General features: G+C 39.1%; 1 protein-coding gene across 16 annotated transcripts in view; it reads left to right on the top strand.

The window, feature by feature from the left end:
* Positions 1-9,066: 9,066 nt before the first annotated feature.
* FMR1 (fragile X mental retardation 1) overlaps positions 9,067-18,425 on the top strand; it is a 39,775-nt gene continuing 30,416 nt past the window's right edge. For 6 of the 16 annotated variants that reach the window (XM_006913417.3, XM_006913416.3, XM_006913414.3 and 3 more), the window contains exons 1-2: positions 9,070-9,349; positions 17,609-17,661. In XM_006913417.3, coding sequence (XP_006913479.1) covers positions 9,299-9,349; positions 17,609-17,661 — 104 coding nt within the window. In that variant the 5' untranslated portion in view covers positions 9,070-9,298. Of the gene's footprint in view, positions 9,350-17,608; positions 17,662-18,425 lie in introns of all 16 variants that reach the window. The other 10 variants (XM_015590561.2, XM_006913413.3, XM_006913410.3 and 7 more) reach the window with 3 other exon arrangements.

Genomic DNA, 18,425 nt, shown 5'->3' with positions numbered 1-18,425 from the left:
CATTTTCATGGATTTTGCTTCCAGGAACCCCGCCATGTTCTCACAGGGAGGATCAGAGAAAAATCTCCTCCTGTTCCCTCTTGGAGGAGGAGAAAAGCAACCAGTTTGAAATACACCCAAGGTTCTCCACAATAAAGGCCTACCCTCCAATGGAAATGGCTCACCAAAGTCCTTCCTGACCTGGGAGAGGGGCTATTAGCCAGTGCGAGCCCCACTCTAACCTTCCTGTATTACCTAAAGGGAGAAAAGAAAAGCTCAAAAGTGCTTCTGACAATCACAGCCCAGGGACTCAGGCCCACTAAAAATCTGGGAGGCACAAGATGAGAGAATGTTCCCCTTTGATATAATAGTGGATTAGAACTAAGAGAGCAGAGACACTATGTAAGAAGGAGTTCTTAGGGAAGCCCAAAGATAACAAATGAGACAAAAAGAAGGATACCAGAGGAAACGGAAGCATCTGGCAACTGCAGCTGCAGCAAACATTAAACGCAGCTCAGCTCCTAGCCAAATCAACATAAAACCTCAAACTAAAAGCCTCATTAACTCAGTTCCTATTACCCAATACATCATGCCTGAATTTCAACAAAAAATTGCAAGCCATGCTTAAAGGCAAGAAAAACAGTCTGAACAGGCAAAGCAAGCATAGAAATGAGACTTAAATATGATGTTGATTGTAGAATTATCATATAGGAAACTTAAAATAGTTATGATTGATATGTTAAAAGTTCTCACAGAAAAGGTACACAACATACAGGAACAAATCAGTAGTCCAAAGTCAGATACCATATGCACAACTGGTTTCCAGCTTCCAATTGTTGCTATTACTCCTAATCCTATTTTACTGCCTTTGTACCTTAAAATTTTCAACATTGTAGTTTTAGTGGAAATTTGAGGAAAAATATTTGCATGAATATCAGCAGTAATGGAACAAGCAGAAATACGATGCAACAAGAAAAACAGAGCATCATTTCTCCAATATTAATGCCAAAGGTGTATAAACTTAATACTGTTAAAATATAAGATAAATTCAAAACACATTACAAAGTAACTATCCTATAATCTTGAAATGTATCAAGGGCATGAAAATCAAGGTAAAACCAAGGAACTGTTGTAGATACGTGGAAATTAAATGTAAAAAATATTATTCTAAGCTGGATCCGTTTGCTATAAGTGGCTTTACTGGGATAATTGACCAACTTGAATAGAGTATCAGGATAAGAGAGTAGTAGTCTACTGATGTGAATTTCCTGATGTTGATGGTGGTATTGTCATTGTGTAGGAGAATGTCCTTGTCTGTATGAAAAATGCGCTTAAAAATTGAGAAGTGATGGGCATCAGGTCAGCAATGTATTTCTTAATAGTCCAGGAAAATAAATCTTTGTATTGTACTTACGACTTTTCTACAAGTGTGATATTGTTTGATAATAGAATAAAAATTTATATGCACAAAAAGAACAAATCAGTAATGTAAGCAGAGATTAAATCTCTAAGAAAGAATAAAAACGAATTGACAGAAATTAATAAAAACACAATGTAACAGAAACGAAGAACGCTTTAGATAAGCTCATCGGTAGACTGGACACAGCTAAGAATCAGTGAATTTAAGGATATGTCAATGTAAACTTCCCAAACAGAAATGCAAAAAGAAAAAAAATATCCAAGAACTGTAGAACAGTTACAGAAAGTGTAACACATGCATAATGGGAATACCAGAAGAAGACAGAGAGACAGGAGAAGAAATATTTGAAGTAATAAAGGCTGAGAATTTTCCAACATTAATGACAGACACCAAACCACAGCTCCAGGAAACTCAGAGGACATCAAGCATGATAAATACAAAAAAAAAAAAATCCACATCTAAGCACATCATGTTCAAACTGAAGAAAATCAAAGACAGAGAGAAAACATGGAAGAGCAGGAGGTAGGGGGAATTACTTATACAGGCATAAGAATAAGAATGACCTCAGACTTCTCATTGGAAATCATGAAAGCAAGAAGAGAGTAACATATTTAGGGTTGAAAAGGGAGAAAAAACTAGACATCTGTATTCAGTAAAATTATCCTTCAAAAGTGAAGAAACAAACTTACTCAGCCAAAGATTGAGAGAATTTGTAACCAGTAGACCTACTTTGCAAGAAATGTTCAAAGTTCTTCAGAAAGGAAGAAAGGAACACAGGTCAGAAACTCAAATCTACATAACAGAAGGGCTTTTGAGAAGGAATTAATGAAGGTACAATAAACTCTTATTTTCCTTAACCTTAATTGATCTGTCTTTTCAAATCCAATACTAGCAATAGTGTATTGGTGATTACAGTACATGGATAAGTGAAATTAAATGACAGCAGAGAAAGGATAGGAATTGGGAATACTCTGTAATAAGCTATCCGTACTACTCATGAAGTGACATAGTGTTACTCAAAAGTAAACTTAAATTAGCTGTAAATATATACTGAAAATTCTAGGGAAACCACTAAAAACATTTTTAAAGACATATAATTGATATCCTAAGGGCAGAAATAACATAGAATCATATATAATGCTCAATTAAAATCAGAGAAGGCAGAAAAAGAGAAGAGGATAAAAAGAACAAGTGTAATGAACAGAAAACAATTACAAGCATGGTATATTAATTCAACTATATCAACAATCACTTTAAATGTGAATGGTCTAAATACATGAATTAAAAGAAAGAGACTGTTAAAAATGGATTTTAAAAAGACATAACTATATTTTGTCCTTAAGAAACCCCACTTTATTTATAAAGACACAGGTAGATTAAAAGTAAAAGGATGCAGAGAGATGAACCATGCTAACACTAATCAAAAGAAAGCTGGAGTAGTTATATTTCAGAAAAAAGCAGACTTCAGAGGAAGGAACATTATCAGGGATAAAGAAGGGCATTACATAATAATAAAGAGGTCAATTCTCCAAGAAGATATAAAAACACTTAATGTACATGCAGTCAACAAAAGAATGTCAAAACCATTGAGGCAAAAGCTGATAGAACTACATGGAGAAACAGACAAATCTATTGTTATATTTGGAGACTTGAACTCCCCTCTGTCAGCAAATGACAGATAGAGCAGGCAGAAAATCAGTAAGGATATAGTTAAACTGAACAGTTTCATCAATTAACTTGATCTAATTGACACCTATAGACTACTTGACCTAACAACAGTAGGATACGCATTCTTCTCAACTTCACATGGAACATTCATCAAGACAGACCACACTCTGGTCCATAAAACATACCTTAAATTTGAAAGAACAGAAATTATACAATGTCTGCTCTCAGACCACAATGGAATTAAACTAAAAATCAATAAAAGAAAGATAACTGGGAAATCTTCATATATTTGGAGATGAAATGACACATGGGTCAAAGGAGAAGTTTCCAAAAATATTTACAATGTTTTGAACTAAATGAAAAAAAAATACAATTTATCAAAATTTATGGTGTGCAGAAAAAGCAGTGGTTAGAGATTTATATATCAATCAGCAATGACCAACTGGAATTTGAAATTAAAAACACAATACCTTTTACATCACCACCAAAAAATGAGGTACTCACAAAATATGTGCAGTATCGACATGAGGAACACTACAAAACCTTGATGAAAGAAATAAAAAAATCTAAAGAGCTATTCTACGTTCATAAAAAGGAAGACTAAATATTGTTAAGATGTCACTTCCTCCACTTCCTCCCATCTTGATCTACAAATTCAATGCAATCTCAATCAAAATCCCGTCAAGTTATTTTGTGGATACTGACAAACTGATTCTAAAGTCTATATGGAAAGGCAGAGGATTCAGAATAGCAAACACAATACTGAAGAACGAAGTCAGAGGACTGACACTATCAAACGTTAACTTATTTTAAAGCTACAGTAATCAAGACAGTATGGTGTTGATAAAAGAACAGACAAATTGATCAATGAACAGACTAGACAGAACGGAATTAGACCCATATGAATATGGCCAATCTTTTCCAAGGAAGCAAAGGCAATTCAATGGAGAAACGACAATCTTTTCAGAAAATCGTGCTGGAACAACTGGACATCCATATGCAAAAAAAAAAAAAAAGAAAAGAAAAAAAGAAAAAAGTTATAAACACGGACCTTATACCTTTGACAAAAATTAACTCAAAATGGGTCACAGACCTAAATGTAAAACACAGAACTATAAACTTCTAGGAGCTAACGCAGGAGAAAATCTAGGTGAACTTAGGTTTGGTGATGACTTTCTGGATACAATGACAAAAGTACAATCCATGAGAGAAGAAAATTAATTAAGTTGGACTTTTTTTAAAAAACTGAAAACCTCTGCTCATGAATGGAAAAGACAGGCCACAGACTGGGAGAAAATATCTGCAAAACGCAACCCGATAAAGGGCTGGTATCCAGAATATACAAAGAAACATATCAGTAAGAAAATATCGAATTAAAACTCATCAATAATAACCCAATAAAAAAATAGGCAAAAAATCTGAACAGAGACCTTATCTAAGAAGATATACAGATGGCAAATAAGCATATAAAATATGCTCAATATCATAAATCCTTGGGGAGTTACAAATTAAAACAATAAAAGGGGTAAAAAAAATTCCCTTACACACCTATCAGAATGGCCAAAATCCAGAACACTGACAACACCAAATACTTGTGAGGATGTGGAGCAACATGAATTCCCATTCATCGCTGGTGGGAATGCAATATAGTACAGCCACTTTGAAAGACAGTTTGCAGTTCCTTACAAAACTAAACATACTCTTACCATTACACCCAGCAATTATGTTCTTTGGCATTTACCAAAGGAGTTGAATACTTATGTCCACACAAACCTCATACAAATGTTAGCAGTTTTATTCATAATCGACAAAAACTGGAAGCAACCAAAATGTCCTTTGATAGGTGAATGGATAAACAAACTATGGTACATCAGACAATGGAATATTATTCTGCGCTAAAAAGGAATGAGCTATCAAGTCATGAAAAGATATGGAGGAACCCTAAATGCATATTGTGAAGTGAAAGAAGCCAGTCTGTAAAGGCTATCTAATGTATGATTCCAACTATGTGACATTCTGGAAAAGACAAATCTATGGAGACAGTAAAAACTCTGTGGTTGCCAGGAATTAGGGGGTCGAGCTAATGACTAAATAGGTGGAACACAGAGGATTTTTAGAGTGATGAACGATTCTGTGTGATACTGTAATGGTGGATGCATGACATTATGCATTTGTCCAAACCTATACAATGTACAACACCAAGAATGAATCGTAATGTAGACTATGGACTGTAGTTAGTAATAATGTATTGATATTGGCTCCTCAATAATAAAAAACGTACCAAGCAATGCAAGATGTTAATAGAGGAAACTGGGAGGGAGGTATCATAGAACTGATACGAGAACTCTAAATTATCTTTCCAATTTTCCTGTAAATCTAAAACTGTTCTAAAACATAAAGACGAGTAATTTGTTTCCTAACATCTAGCTCAAAGGAGAGGACAAAGTGAGGTAAAATTGTCAGAGAAAGTATCTTGAAAGAACTGAGACGTTAGTTAGCTGGGTCCTAGAGGGCATGTACGATTTCTAGAGTAAGAAAGGACAAGGCATTTCGGCTAGGATTGAGGCATGTAAAAGACCCAGAGGGCTCAACTTGTGAAGGAGCAGGAAATAACATAATAAATCAATGCAAAGACAACAGGCAGCAATTTAATGGAAGCTAGGGGCCAAGGCAAGGCTAGAAGTGCTTGAAGGATTGTTCCAATACGAATTAAATATAGGCATGGAAGCAGAGTTGACCCAAGCTGGGTTCTCAGCACATATTCATTCATTCGATAAATATTAAGTAAGTACCTACTATGTTCCAAACACTGTAGTAGGCAATGGGGACAAGTAGTGAATGAAAGAAATAAAAATCTCTGTTCTCACTGAGTTTCAGTTCTAGTGAGAGGAGACAGAACCTGCCTGGTGTTTTCAAGAAACAGCGAAGCAACCAGTATGAGTGGAATGGAATGAAGGAGGGAGTTAAAGATGAGATAGAGGAGATAATAGAGGCCAGTACCTGCAGGGCACTGAAGCTCAAATAAATAAGGACTTTGACTTCTACCCTAAGGCATTTAGGGAGCAATTGAAAGGTTCTCCTCTCTTCTGTGTTGAGAATAGATAAGAGTGGCTGCAAGGAGAACAACAAGTTGGTGCAATAATAATGTAAGAGAGGATGGGGGCTTAAACCATGGTTTTAGGAGTGCAACTGGTGAAAAACAGATTGTGGATTCAAAAGATTTCCTGATAGATTAGATGTGTGAGAGAAAGAGAGCGTCGAAATGAGTCAGTTTTAGGCCTGAGCAAGTAACTCGCAGAAGGGGTTGCCAGTGACTGAGAGAGAATATGGGAGAAGCAGGCTCACAAGCAGGGCCGAGCCCATGTCTGAGTTCAGCTGAGCTGTCTTGAAAGGGGACATTTCCAGAGCTAGAGATGGGAGCGTGGCTGGGACCCAGAGTTAAGTGGACAAGACTGAGCCACAGTACATACAGGTAGAGAGGATAGCATGTTGGTTCACCAAACATTTCCTAAAATCAATCAGTGTGTATGTACCAGAGACACAAAGGTAGGTAAGTAAGACATCTTTCCTGCCGATAAGGAACTCAAAGTCCAATGAGGGAAACAGAAATATAAATAAGTGATTCCAGCATCATAGTAGAGGTATCCAACATTTACTGAGTCCCTGCTATATGCCAAGTAGTACAGTGAGGAAGCAGGGGATATGGATAAAGTTCTATAAGAGCCCAAAATAAATTCTTGCAAAGGTTCTTAAAGACCTTCACAAAGGTTCTCACCACAGTGTGACATCAGGGAGTTGATAATAATCTAGACACCCATCACTAGGGAAATGTATCACTAAAATCTATGGAATACTCAGCAGCAGTGAGAAGCAAAAAAGAAAAAAACAAAAACAAAAAGCAAACAAACAAACAAACAAAAAGGTGTACACACAGCAATGGGGATTAGCTCACAAGAACGCAGTGTTGAGTGGAAACAGTCCAATGCCATCTCTAAATGTAAAAGGCATATGCAAAACGCTGCATGCCTTAAATTATCAAGGATCTGTATCAAACATGTTGCAATTGATGTCTAGCAAAAGAATGAGCGTGGGGATTGAGGGAAAATAATATGAACAATATAAAATTATATAAATAGGGGGCCTTGCAGGGACTGATGATGACAATGTGCTGAGAACTGAGGAGCAAAGTTAACTCAACTCTCTGCACCTGAGGTAAATAACTAGCTAATAGGAATTCAGCAGATAATCTTGAGAAGGGTATTTCTGGGGGCCAGGAAGGGTGTGGAGAGACATGAAGGCATGAAAGTGCATCAGAGTTTCAGGGAACGAATGGCACCCGGTTTAGTGCGGCTAGTAGTGGTTGTGAAGGACTGGTAATCTTTGAAAGCCTTGAGTAAAATGAACAATAACACGTGGAAGGCATTATCATTCTTACCAAACTGCCCCTTTCGCTCCAGTGGGGTTAAAGATCATGCTGTGTGCCTATCTGGCCTATGGTGAGATTTTCCTTTAGCCCTATTGGGGTCTTTGCATCTTGTGACTCCTCCAGAAAGCCTAGTCCAAAGGGTCATCCCTGTTTACTGGGGCCTCAAGGAATGTGCCCCTTGATCTGCTGCTTTAATCTTGGAGCTCTACCAGTAGTTGACGCTGCTGCTCTGGCTAGGAATGGGGTGGGAAGGGAACTGGAGGTCCAAGGATGCCTCTCATTCTGAGGCACCTGCCTGGGGCAGTTCACTCTGCCTCCACCAACTCAGTGCTGCCAGTTAACTCACTGGTCACATTCCAGCAGCAGGAGTCATTGCTCGGCTGACCACCCCTCCCCCACCCTACAGTGGGCCCTGTGCCACAGTCATAGGTGTACCTATCTTTCATAGCCCTTATTACAGTTAGAACTCCACATTAAATTTTCTGATCATTTGATTCACGTCCATCTAGGCCTCTAGGGTCCAAGTTCAATGCTGACAGTCTTTTTTTTCTTCGCCAAGGTTCAACTAGCTCTTGGCACAGTGCCTGGTATATGGTAGGAGCTCAATAAACTTCTCAGTTGGATATAAGTGTTCCAAAGGAAACCTAGCTCAAGGTGGATACAGCATTACTGCAGAAGCAGAATGAGAAAGAGTTGGGGTTTGTTCTTCTGTGGAGGGTAAAAGGGCGAGAGCTGCAAGGACACAGGTGCGCAGACCTCTGCAGATGGGTCGCCTGACGGGCCTCTGGTATGGGGTGGGCCTAAGTGAAATAGTAGGGAAATAAACTGAACAAGTTAACAAGTGTTTAACACTTTTTTATGTATGTCAAGTAAAACTATGAAACTGAATTGAGGGAAGAGAGATATATGGATCTGTGTTGGGTCTGAGAGAGGACTAACATTTCCAGAGGTCCGGGCACAATCCATCGCCCCTCAGAGGACACAGGCTGTCGATCCACGGGACAGCTCAAAATCTCTTGGGGAGAGGGCGGCGTTACTCTCACCTTCTGCCTCTAAGGGTCACACAGGCCTGGGTCGCCGTGGTTGCCACTGTTACTAGTTCACAGTCTTGATTTCTTCCATCTAACTCTTCACCGTTACTCTTGCCCCCACTCCAGCTCCACCCGAATCAGGCTCTGCCTCACTTGAAAAGAAAAAAAAGCCCTCCAAACCAAGCTAGCCAGGACTCGGATAAGTGAATGCACTCGAACATTACGGAGGGCCCTTTCCCACGCCTATGCTTGCGTCTGCCCGTCTACAGTAATGGGCACTCTCGCCCTCGCCAGGCGACGCCAGGCGACCTGACCTCTGCCAGTGGTACGACCTGTGGCCGCCCTTCCCGCCTTCTCGCTCTCCTCCAAGTCCATGCACGCCGAGCCCGCGCGCCTTACGTTGGGCCCGGCCTCCCGGCCGAGTCTCAACAGCGCGCATGCGCGCGCTCCAGGCCCGCGCGGAGAGAGAGGGCGGGGCTGAGGGGCCGAACCCGCGGGGGGGAGGGGCGGCGTCGGTCACGTGACGAGGTTTCAGTGTTTACACGCGGAGCGGCCAGAGCGTTCGGCCTCAGTCAGGCGCTCGCCTCCGTTTCGGTTTCACTTCCGGTGAGGGGCCGCCTTGGAGCGGGTGGTGAGCCAACGGCGAGCGCAGGCGGTGGCAGTGACGGCGGCGCTGCTGCCGGGGGGCGTGCGGTAGCGCTGCGGCTGGGCCTCGAGCGCCCGCAGCCCACCTCTCGGGGGCGGGCTCCAGGCGCCAGCAGGGCTGTCGAGAAGATGGAGGAGCTGGTGGTGGAAGTGCGGGGCTCCAATGGCGCTTTCTACAAGGTACTTGGCTCCAGGGCAGGCCCCATCTTCGCTCTTCTTTCCCTCCCTTTTCTTCTCGGCCTCGGAGGGTGGCAGGCCTGGGGCCCTCTTCCCGAGCGTCGCACTCGGGGTCCAGGGCGCGCGAGGTGGTATGTTATTTGGGAGGGAGGGACCGTAGTTGGGCCTGTAGGAAGCCCCTGGAGCTCCTCTGCCTCTCCTGCAAGAGGCCCTGGCGCCTATCGGAATGAGAAGCAGGCAAGGAGGAGAGGGTGCCCTTTCGGGGGCCGATCCTCGCTAGGGAGAGCTGGGGATGGGCGAGGGCCGGCGGCAGGTACGAGATCGAGATCCCGGCTGGAAGGGCCGGTATCCGCGCGAAGTGACGGCAATGGCTAATTTTTCTTTTCCTAAATATCCTCTCCCAGTGGGATTCGGGCCTGACGTGTGGGTAGTTGGCGAGGAGCGGGGGGCGCTTCCGTCGAGCCGCCTCCTGCCTTGCAAAGAGGGTTTGAGATCTCCTTTGGGCTTCTGTTTTCCGGTCCAGCATTGGGACTTCGGAGAGCTCCACTGTTCTGGGCAAGGGGTGTGAAGAAAGAGTAGTAAGAAGCTGTAGTCAGTACCAAATCACAATGGCAACTGATTTTTAGTGCCCGCTCTTTGTGGATTTCAGAAGAGATACTAGATCCAAAACTTTCAGGAAGACACTGACATATCCGAGTAATGCGTTAAAGAAGTTGGTAATCTTGAATATTCGCGGCCCCCCTCCCTTGTTATAAATGCGATCAAATTCAGAAATACAGAAGCTTCGGGGTCTAAAAACATTAGTAACTCTGCTACTTGAAAACCAAATTTGGAACTCTCCAAAGACCTGAATGTATGCTATGAAATTTCAGGAAATTAATATTACTACTAGGGAATTTTTAAAATTGAGCGGAAATAATTGTTTTGTGCTCCAAGTACTAGACTATCTTCTCTGTGCATTGTTGCACTGGACTGTATTGTTGAGGTTTTAAATAGGCACGTATGGTTTTACTGTGGGTTTTTCTTTTTTAAGTTAGACCACTGCAGATCAACTAATATCTTACATTTTCAAAAAGAGGATTAAAAAATATTTTGATGTATCAGTAGTGCATCCGTGGGTACATACTATAGAACTAGTGATCTATAAATTCTTGTTTCCTTTTCAGTGTCCCCACTATAACTTCTCCAAGTAGTATCTCATCTTACTACAGTCTTTTGGCCATAGGAGGTGCGAATGGAAGGAAGCATGGAAATTTATTGTTGCCATTGTCCAACACTATTCTTAAATTTATTATGGGATAAGTTAAACATTTCAAATGACTCCTTTCACCAATGGAAAATATACAATTGACTTAACTATATATGTGTTTACTAATTTTATGTAACTATTTGGAAGTCAACATACTTCATAAGTGAATAAACTTATGTGAACTGTCTCATACTTCTAGAAAAAAAGATGAAACGTTTTGCTGTAGGAGGAAGAAATAACCCAGCATGTATGTTCTTAACAGTCTCACTGATATAAAATTATTTCAGTTGACTCTGCAGTCAAAATTTGGGTTGCATTTAGTTTGTGTAGAATTATTCTGGTTCCAAGACTGGTAATTTCGCTCACTAGATTTGTGGCACTGTTAATAAGTATGAGCAGGGGCTAATGGTTGAACAGTATTCTAATCTGTGGTATTAGCTTCGATTGGATACCACTCTTAGTGTCTTTTAGTGGAGTTTGCTTGCTGTAGAGAGCAAGGAACACATCCTGGTCTTGAAAGATTTATTGTTCTCTTCTAGCAACCTATGATTTACTCTCATGATTTTGCTCGCAAACTGATTGGAATATAATAAATGCCCTCTATCTTTGCTATTAATCCTCCTGTTTTTGTTTTTTAGCAAAGGTGCTTAATTTGAAGGTGAATAAAAAGAATGGATTATCCCGTAGTTCCTCGAGGGGAAATGTGAAACTTGAACAAATGTGTGTAAAGAAATTGCTGTTGTGTTTATTTAATTAGAGTTATTTTTAAGAATACCTCAAATGGTCTGTATCAATAGAAAAATAATTTCTATAATGGAAAAAGTTTAAATTTTTATTGGACTCAATATTGCTGTGAGGTATAAAAGTAAAGCAAAAGTAAACTGACTTGCTTGTCTAGTGGGATGGACAGAAAAGATGGAAATAAAGACCAATAAAAAATGAACTATTATGGACAAATGTTATATTTATGAAAAAATGTTACATTTATGAAAAAAATAGGAACCAAGGTCATAAAGTTGATAGAAAAACCTTTAAAAACTAAACAGACTTTGATTTGTCTAACAGAATTAACAATTCTGTTAATTCTGCAAGGGACAATTCTCCATCTTCCGAGCACATGGTCCACCCTTGCGATATAAACTGGGTAGAGTATATGCTGAGAACAGTTGGACTCTTTCTCTAAAAAATAACTCAAACTCAGTATTTGGAATTAATAGAATCATGAAACCTAAACCCTAAGATTGTAACAGCTCATTCTATTTTTCCCTCATGTTTATTTTTAAAAACTTGAAAGTTCGATTTAGTAATTGTCACAGCACTGCTGTTATGCTTAGTTATTTCTTTGCCTTAGAAAAAGTCATGTGTACAACTTATAGAGCCTTATGTTATTTAAGACATGAAGACACTTGAATTTTACCTCACAAAATCTTTACAAACCATTTCCTAAATGAATAATGTTGAAATAAGGTCTTTGTTCTAGAGGCATCTGCCCATTTTTTCGATTTAAATACAGTTGCCTGTGTCTGTTACCATTTTTAAATATAGATTCAAAGATGCGAAATATTCAGCCTTCTATCAGCTTCCTTTTCATTAACACTTACACTTGGGCATATTGTAATTCTTCATTTGAATGCCTCTTAAGGAAAGGTAAAGTTAGAAATCTTTGCTTTTGTTGCGTAGGGAGTATAAGAACTAAAGTATTCAAAAGTTAGACTGCATACACACAGGAAAATGTATAACTAGTTTAATGTTTTTCTCTCTGTGTTGGCCTTGGCTCAGAGGGAACCAGAAAGAGTCCGTTTGTCTCAGGATTTTTAATAAATACCCAAGTGAAATCAAGTATTCCTGGACATGCACTGTGGTTGGGAGAGTTGTTGATGAGTTTTATCATACTTTTCCCTTCCCGGTGTTCATTCCTCATGTTTCATGCCCACATACAAAGGGTGACAAAGCGATAACTCGCTTTGTGTATGAGGCCTTGAGTTTGAATCGTGTTTTATCACATTTCGTATATCCCTAATTCTTTGTCTCTTACAGGTTTTGTTTAGGACAATTATTTTGCAATGCTCTTAAGTTTTCTCTAATGAGAATTATCACTGCAGTACATGTGCTGTCTTCAGTGCTAACGTAGTGGTTGTGTCGAGTGGTGGTCGGGCTTACACCGACTCTCTACACAATAATCTCTCTTGTGACCAGCGACTCGCATTTGTGAGAGAGTTTACTGAACTAAGAGGTCTGAGGTATAGTGGGAGGAGTAAGCTCACCAAATCGGGATGGACTTCCTTCTTAGTTTCATACATTCTAGTAACATTTGAGTTGGATTTCTAGTCATTACACACTTTAGTAAGTATGATTTTGAGATTGCCTCTTTGGCCCATTTGCCAGTAAGTTGAGATCCTATAATAATTTTTTTTTGATTTCCTGTTTATTCCCCTTGATGAGGAGCCTCTGTCTTTAGCTGAACTTTAGCACCTTTCTCAGAACCCAAAGATTTTCATCACTTTTTTTTCCTTCTTAGAGTCTAAATAACCTTTTAGTATTCAGTATCTTTGAGTAAACAGCCTTTTCTTTTCCTGTCTCAATTTTTAAATCTTTAAATGTGCTTTCATTGAGATGCAATTGTCTCATTATGGTTCTGCATTATTTATAAAGTATGCCCCTCTCTGCTCTACCTCTCAGACATTTGCTGGGCACTAGACACGTGTGATTTCCTTACAACAACCTTAGAAGGCAGGCCCCTTCCCCCTGTATCCATTCCTGACTTCTAGATGAGGAATCTGAGGCCCAGGGAGCACTTCTTGGAGAGTCCCACAGCTGTAATGTGGTAGAACCAAGATCTTAACCCTAGGTCTCATTTGCAGGGAAACTTAACAACCAAGTTTACTGACTCTTAGAAGAGCCCTGGTGTAGCTCCCTTTGTGTATTCACACAAACCCATTCAGTCTCTCTTATTTGGTAACCTCAGGAATTGCTCGATGTAGATAGGTTAGGGATCACAAGAGAATGTAGTTCTCCAAACTGGTGGTGGGCGGGGGATAGTGCTCTGGAGGTTGGCAGGGAAGAAGGAGTATGAGTGTTGGGGTAAAGGAGGGGCAGGGCCAAAAGGAGGGTTATTGGAGAAAGTGTAATGAGAAGCAGGAAGTGACAGTTTAGTAAAAGACCTTAGAAGTCGTCATGTGAGTGCAGGCCAGAAGCAACTATTGAGTGTCTTTTATTGCATTTGTTACAGCAGCAACGAGAAAAGGTATTACATGCCTTCTCTATTCACTTACTATGCAAACGGTGACCAAAAAATGACTGATTTTGGAACAATCATGCAAACATCCATATAGAGATAAGCCTCATTAATTCGAAGGCAGTGGCCCTGGTAGGCTGTGATGATTACTCACACCATTCTTCACACTACATCCGGAATTGCTTTCAGAGCCTTTGAAAGCTTTTTTTTGTTGTTTAATAGTCACAGCAATTGCAGATCTTCCGCCTTTGAGGGAACGTTTGATTTAAGAAAATAGTCAAGTGTGAATGAGCATGATTAAACTGAGCAGTAAGTTTGGCAAATAGAAAAAAATATATAGCAATAAAGTAATGAGACAGGTTTTTATGGTGCTTCTAAGGTGGGTTAGAAAACAGTCCCCAACATTTGTAAATGTTTTTAAATCAGTGTCATCCAGCAGAGCTTTTTGCTATCATGGAAATGCTCTCTACCTGTGCTGGCCACTGTAGTAGGCACTAAGCCATGTGTGACTTTTGAGCATTTGAAAAGTGGCAAGTTTGACTAGGAGACTGATTTTTTCATTATGATTAATTTAAATATAAATAGTCACATATGACCAGTGGCTGGTAGACAGCACAGTTTTAGACAAGGGCAACAATTGGAAAGACACCCGATTTAATGAGAACAGTTCACTACCCAACGATAACAAGATTCTCTTAGCTGACAAAAGGACTTAACATTTTCAGCATATGATATATGGTAAGGAACTAGTATTACAGTTGACCTTTGAACAACAACATGTTTAGGGGCACCCTGCCCCACACATACATGCAGTTGAAAATCTACATATAAATTTTGACTCCCGCAAAACTTAGTTGTCCCTCAGTGTCCTTGGGAGATTGGTTCTAGGACTCCCCGCGGATTCCCAAATCCTCGGATGCTCAAGTCTTACTTGTAAAATTGCATAGATCAGTGCATACAGTCGTCCTATGCATCCACCGACTCAACTGGGGAACGCAAACAGTTTAAGAATTTATTGAAAAAATCCTCGTGTGAGTGGACCCACGCAGTTCAACCCCATTTTGTTTGATGGTCAACTGTGCTGGCAATGCATGCATAAAACTTTAGACAAGGGTGAAGACAGAGGCACTGGTCCTTGGTAAATAAGAGATCGCCTTCTAATAGGAGTCTTGATTTTAGTCCTTAATCTAATCCCGCCCCCCAAAAGCAGATTGTTAATTTGGTATTACTGTCTTGTGAAGAGAGAAATGGGGGAGATCTGTTCTTCTCATTCTTCCTAATTTTTGAGATTTACTTTATAAAACTAAAAGCAACCACTTCCTGCAGTTTTAACTAAAAATCAAGCCTTTCTGCTCCTGAAGTAATAGCGAGGCAAGCAACCCCTTAGAGCATTGGGGACATGCACCCTTAAGAAATCTAGTATATAATAGTCAGTATTAAACTAGAGTTCTCAAAATACACTGTGGTAAATGTTCATGATTTAAATATAGTTGAGGAAAAACAAGCAAAATCAAAAGGGTAGGAAGAAAATGAGGATGTCCCCCCTTTTTAAACTAGCAACTAGAACAATATGTACACATGCTTCACTTAAAATAATAATTTAGCCATCTCGGGTATAGCAGAACACTTGGATTCCATCATAGTCCACCTTGGTTTTACAAGTAAACTTCCTTTAGCATAGCTTTGGTTTTATTCTTTTAAGCATAGCTGTAAAGGTTTGGTGTATCTGCTTATGAAGCTTCAATATAAATGTTTTCCAGGGACCTGCCTCACCTACCGTTGTTTTTCTTAGGAGCAGCTGATTAATATTTGGCATTTGGGGAAATTTCAGCTTTTTAAAAATTCTTTAACTTTGGGCCTTTGAAGACATATTTACCAAGATATTTGCATTGAATCGTTTAACAGATTTTTGGACACCTGCTCTATACCAGAAATTGTGCCAGTTAGTGAAGATACAAAAGTTAAATAAAGAATAGTATTAATCCAAACTAATTATCTTCTTAATATCCTAAATCTTCAAGATTTACTGTGTTTTCTTCTCAGGGTTACATAGTTCTGGCTCTTAACATTTAGATCTGCGATGCATTTTTTAGTTGATTTCTGTATAGGATATGAGGTAAGGGTCAACACTTATTCTTTTGCACATGGATAATCAGCTGTCCCAGCACCATTTGTTGAAAACACTTCTTTTTCCACTGAATTGTCTTGGCTTCCTTATCTACAATGGATTTATTTCTACTATACTCCTTCTTCTCTAGGTCTAAGCCTTTGTTCCTGCTGCTCTTTAGGCTTAGCTTGTGTCCAGATCCTCCCCTCCCTTTTGTTGGGCTAGTTCTTCCTCAGTCTTTAAAGTTTGATAAGAACCTCACCTTCCTGTCTGTCTTCCTTGATCAACATGCCACCCTCTCCAGCACACATACCTTTCCCCCTAGGCTAGGATAGGAAGCCCTTAGGCAGGGATCCACTTAGCAATCATTCATCTGCCTTCCTAGGCACTCTGAAGTCCAACAGTATAATAAAATAAGGCTTATCTCCACCTTCAGGAAGTTTACATTTAGTGGGAAAATGGACAATAATAATAGAGTGAAGCACGTTTATACTACTGACAAGCATAGGAATGCAGAGGACAGAATTTAACCTAGTCTCCTGGGTTTTGTCATAGGAGATGACGTCTGAAATGAAGCCTAAAAGACCAATAGGAGATAGCTAGGTGAAAAGAGGGGAGAGACGATAGGCAAGCAGGAATAGCATTTATGAAGAGAGGCCCAAGTAGTTTAGCACTGTCAGATTACAACCTTCAAGGATATGAAAGATGAAGCTTTGAAGAGATGAGCAGTGGGACCAGATCATGGTGGGCCTTTTACAGCCAGAAAAGGAGTTTGGCCATAATCCTTGCAGGTAGAGAGAAACATGTACAGAACAAATTTGAATAAGCCGCTTAAATATCTCAAGCCATTTTAAAATAAAGTAAGATATAAAGCCCCTTGGGTTTCTTGATACTTTATCATACTCCTCTAATTGTCAAAACAAAAGCAAAACCTCCTTTCTTGCACCTGTTAAAAACTTAATTTTATGGAATTATGGACAGCATGCTGATTAAAGAATTCTTGGTAATTAGCTATTACTTTTGTTATGTTTTTCTGCAGATTACTAATAATTGCGTCATCAGATTTAAAAGATTTAAACCTCTGTACTTTATATTAACTTTTTTCCTCCAAGTGCCTTTGAGATTGGGAATTTAATTAAACTCTCATAATTGGACTTTTTACTGGTATTAGCAGCATATTGTTTTTAAAGAAAATTTTAATGTACGTGTATATATATATATGTATATTTGTGATTATGTTTAGTCATTTACTGTTTTATATTCCTAAAATTTTATTGAGGAGAAAAAGATAGGTTCTAACAGATCTATACTGGCTGACATACAGCTCTAGAACAAGCCAGTAATTCTAGCCTAAAGTGTACCTCCAGCTTTGCACTCACCACCTGCATTGTAATTTTCAATTTACTTGTTTCCACCCCTCTCTCGTCTTCCCCCTCCTCCTCTCCTATTTTAGATGCTGAACTCTAGAGCAGTTTTTTCTTGTTTTGTTTTAACTAATCAATATTCCTAGGGCCTAGCACATAGTAGGTGGCTAAAGATAGATGTGATTCTCACAGAATTACACACTTTCAAAGTTCCATTTTCTTCTCAAATATAAAATGTTTGGTATCTGTAAAATTTAAAAACAAATGCTCTTTAAGCTTAGAAGTTAATTTAACTTTATTTTCACAGGCATTTGTAAAGGACGTTCATGAAGATTCAATAACAGTTGCATTTGAAAACAAGTAAGTGTCTTGATATAATTTTAGTGTTTGGATTCTTTACTATTTTATGCTAACTATTCTTTTTACTCCTCATTTAAAAAAAAAATTCAAGTCTAGTTTGAGTGTTTTTCAGGAACGGATCTTCATGTTACCTACCAGGAAGTTCCTGAACAACTCAGTATTAAACCAGTGGAAAGATTGTTCCTGCTAATGACCTCAGAGATACCTTTTGTATAATCTTGATCCTGACATATCAGTTTCCTTGAATGTAAAGAAAGAAACCAGATTCTAATGTGTTAGTAACTGAGATTTTGAATAGGAATATTTGTAATAGTTAAAAGATGAAAATGAATAGAATCATAAGTATTGGTAAAAATGTGAGTTTTGTAACAAATCTAAAATCAGTAGTTTTAGTTTTCTAGTATATTTTATTGGAAATAATTGTGTTCACCCATTAATTTGTTTTTTATCTGTTTCATATATTTATAGTCAATAATAGTGGTAAGTGATCTTTTCAGCTTTCTTCTACTAGGTGAGTAAATAATACAGGCCTAGGAACATCAGCTGTACAAAGTCATCAATAATATAGATGCTAACACTTTCTTGGGGGAGATGAGTCTTTCGACTAAATTTTTCGAATGCTAATAAAGGCTGTTTATTAGAATAGCCATTCAAGATTCTAAAGTACATATAAACTCCTTAGCCAAAGTATAGATGTGGTCTTGATCTTAGGATTTTACTGAACTCTGAAGAATGGTCAACAGTTCTAGTGTTTTGGCTTTTTT

Source organism: Pteropus alecto, unplaced genomic scaffold (genome assembly GCF_000325575.1).
Source record: "Pteropus alecto unplaced genomic scaffold, ASM32557v1 scaffold275, whole genome shotgun sequence".
In the NCBI taxonomy this organism is placed as follows: Eukaryota; Metazoa; Chordata; class Mammalia; order Chiroptera; family Pteropodidae; genus Pteropus; species Pteropus alecto.
The sequence above is the reverse complement of the archived record's forward strand: the minus strand, read 5'-3'. Positions and strand labels throughout refer to the sequence as shown.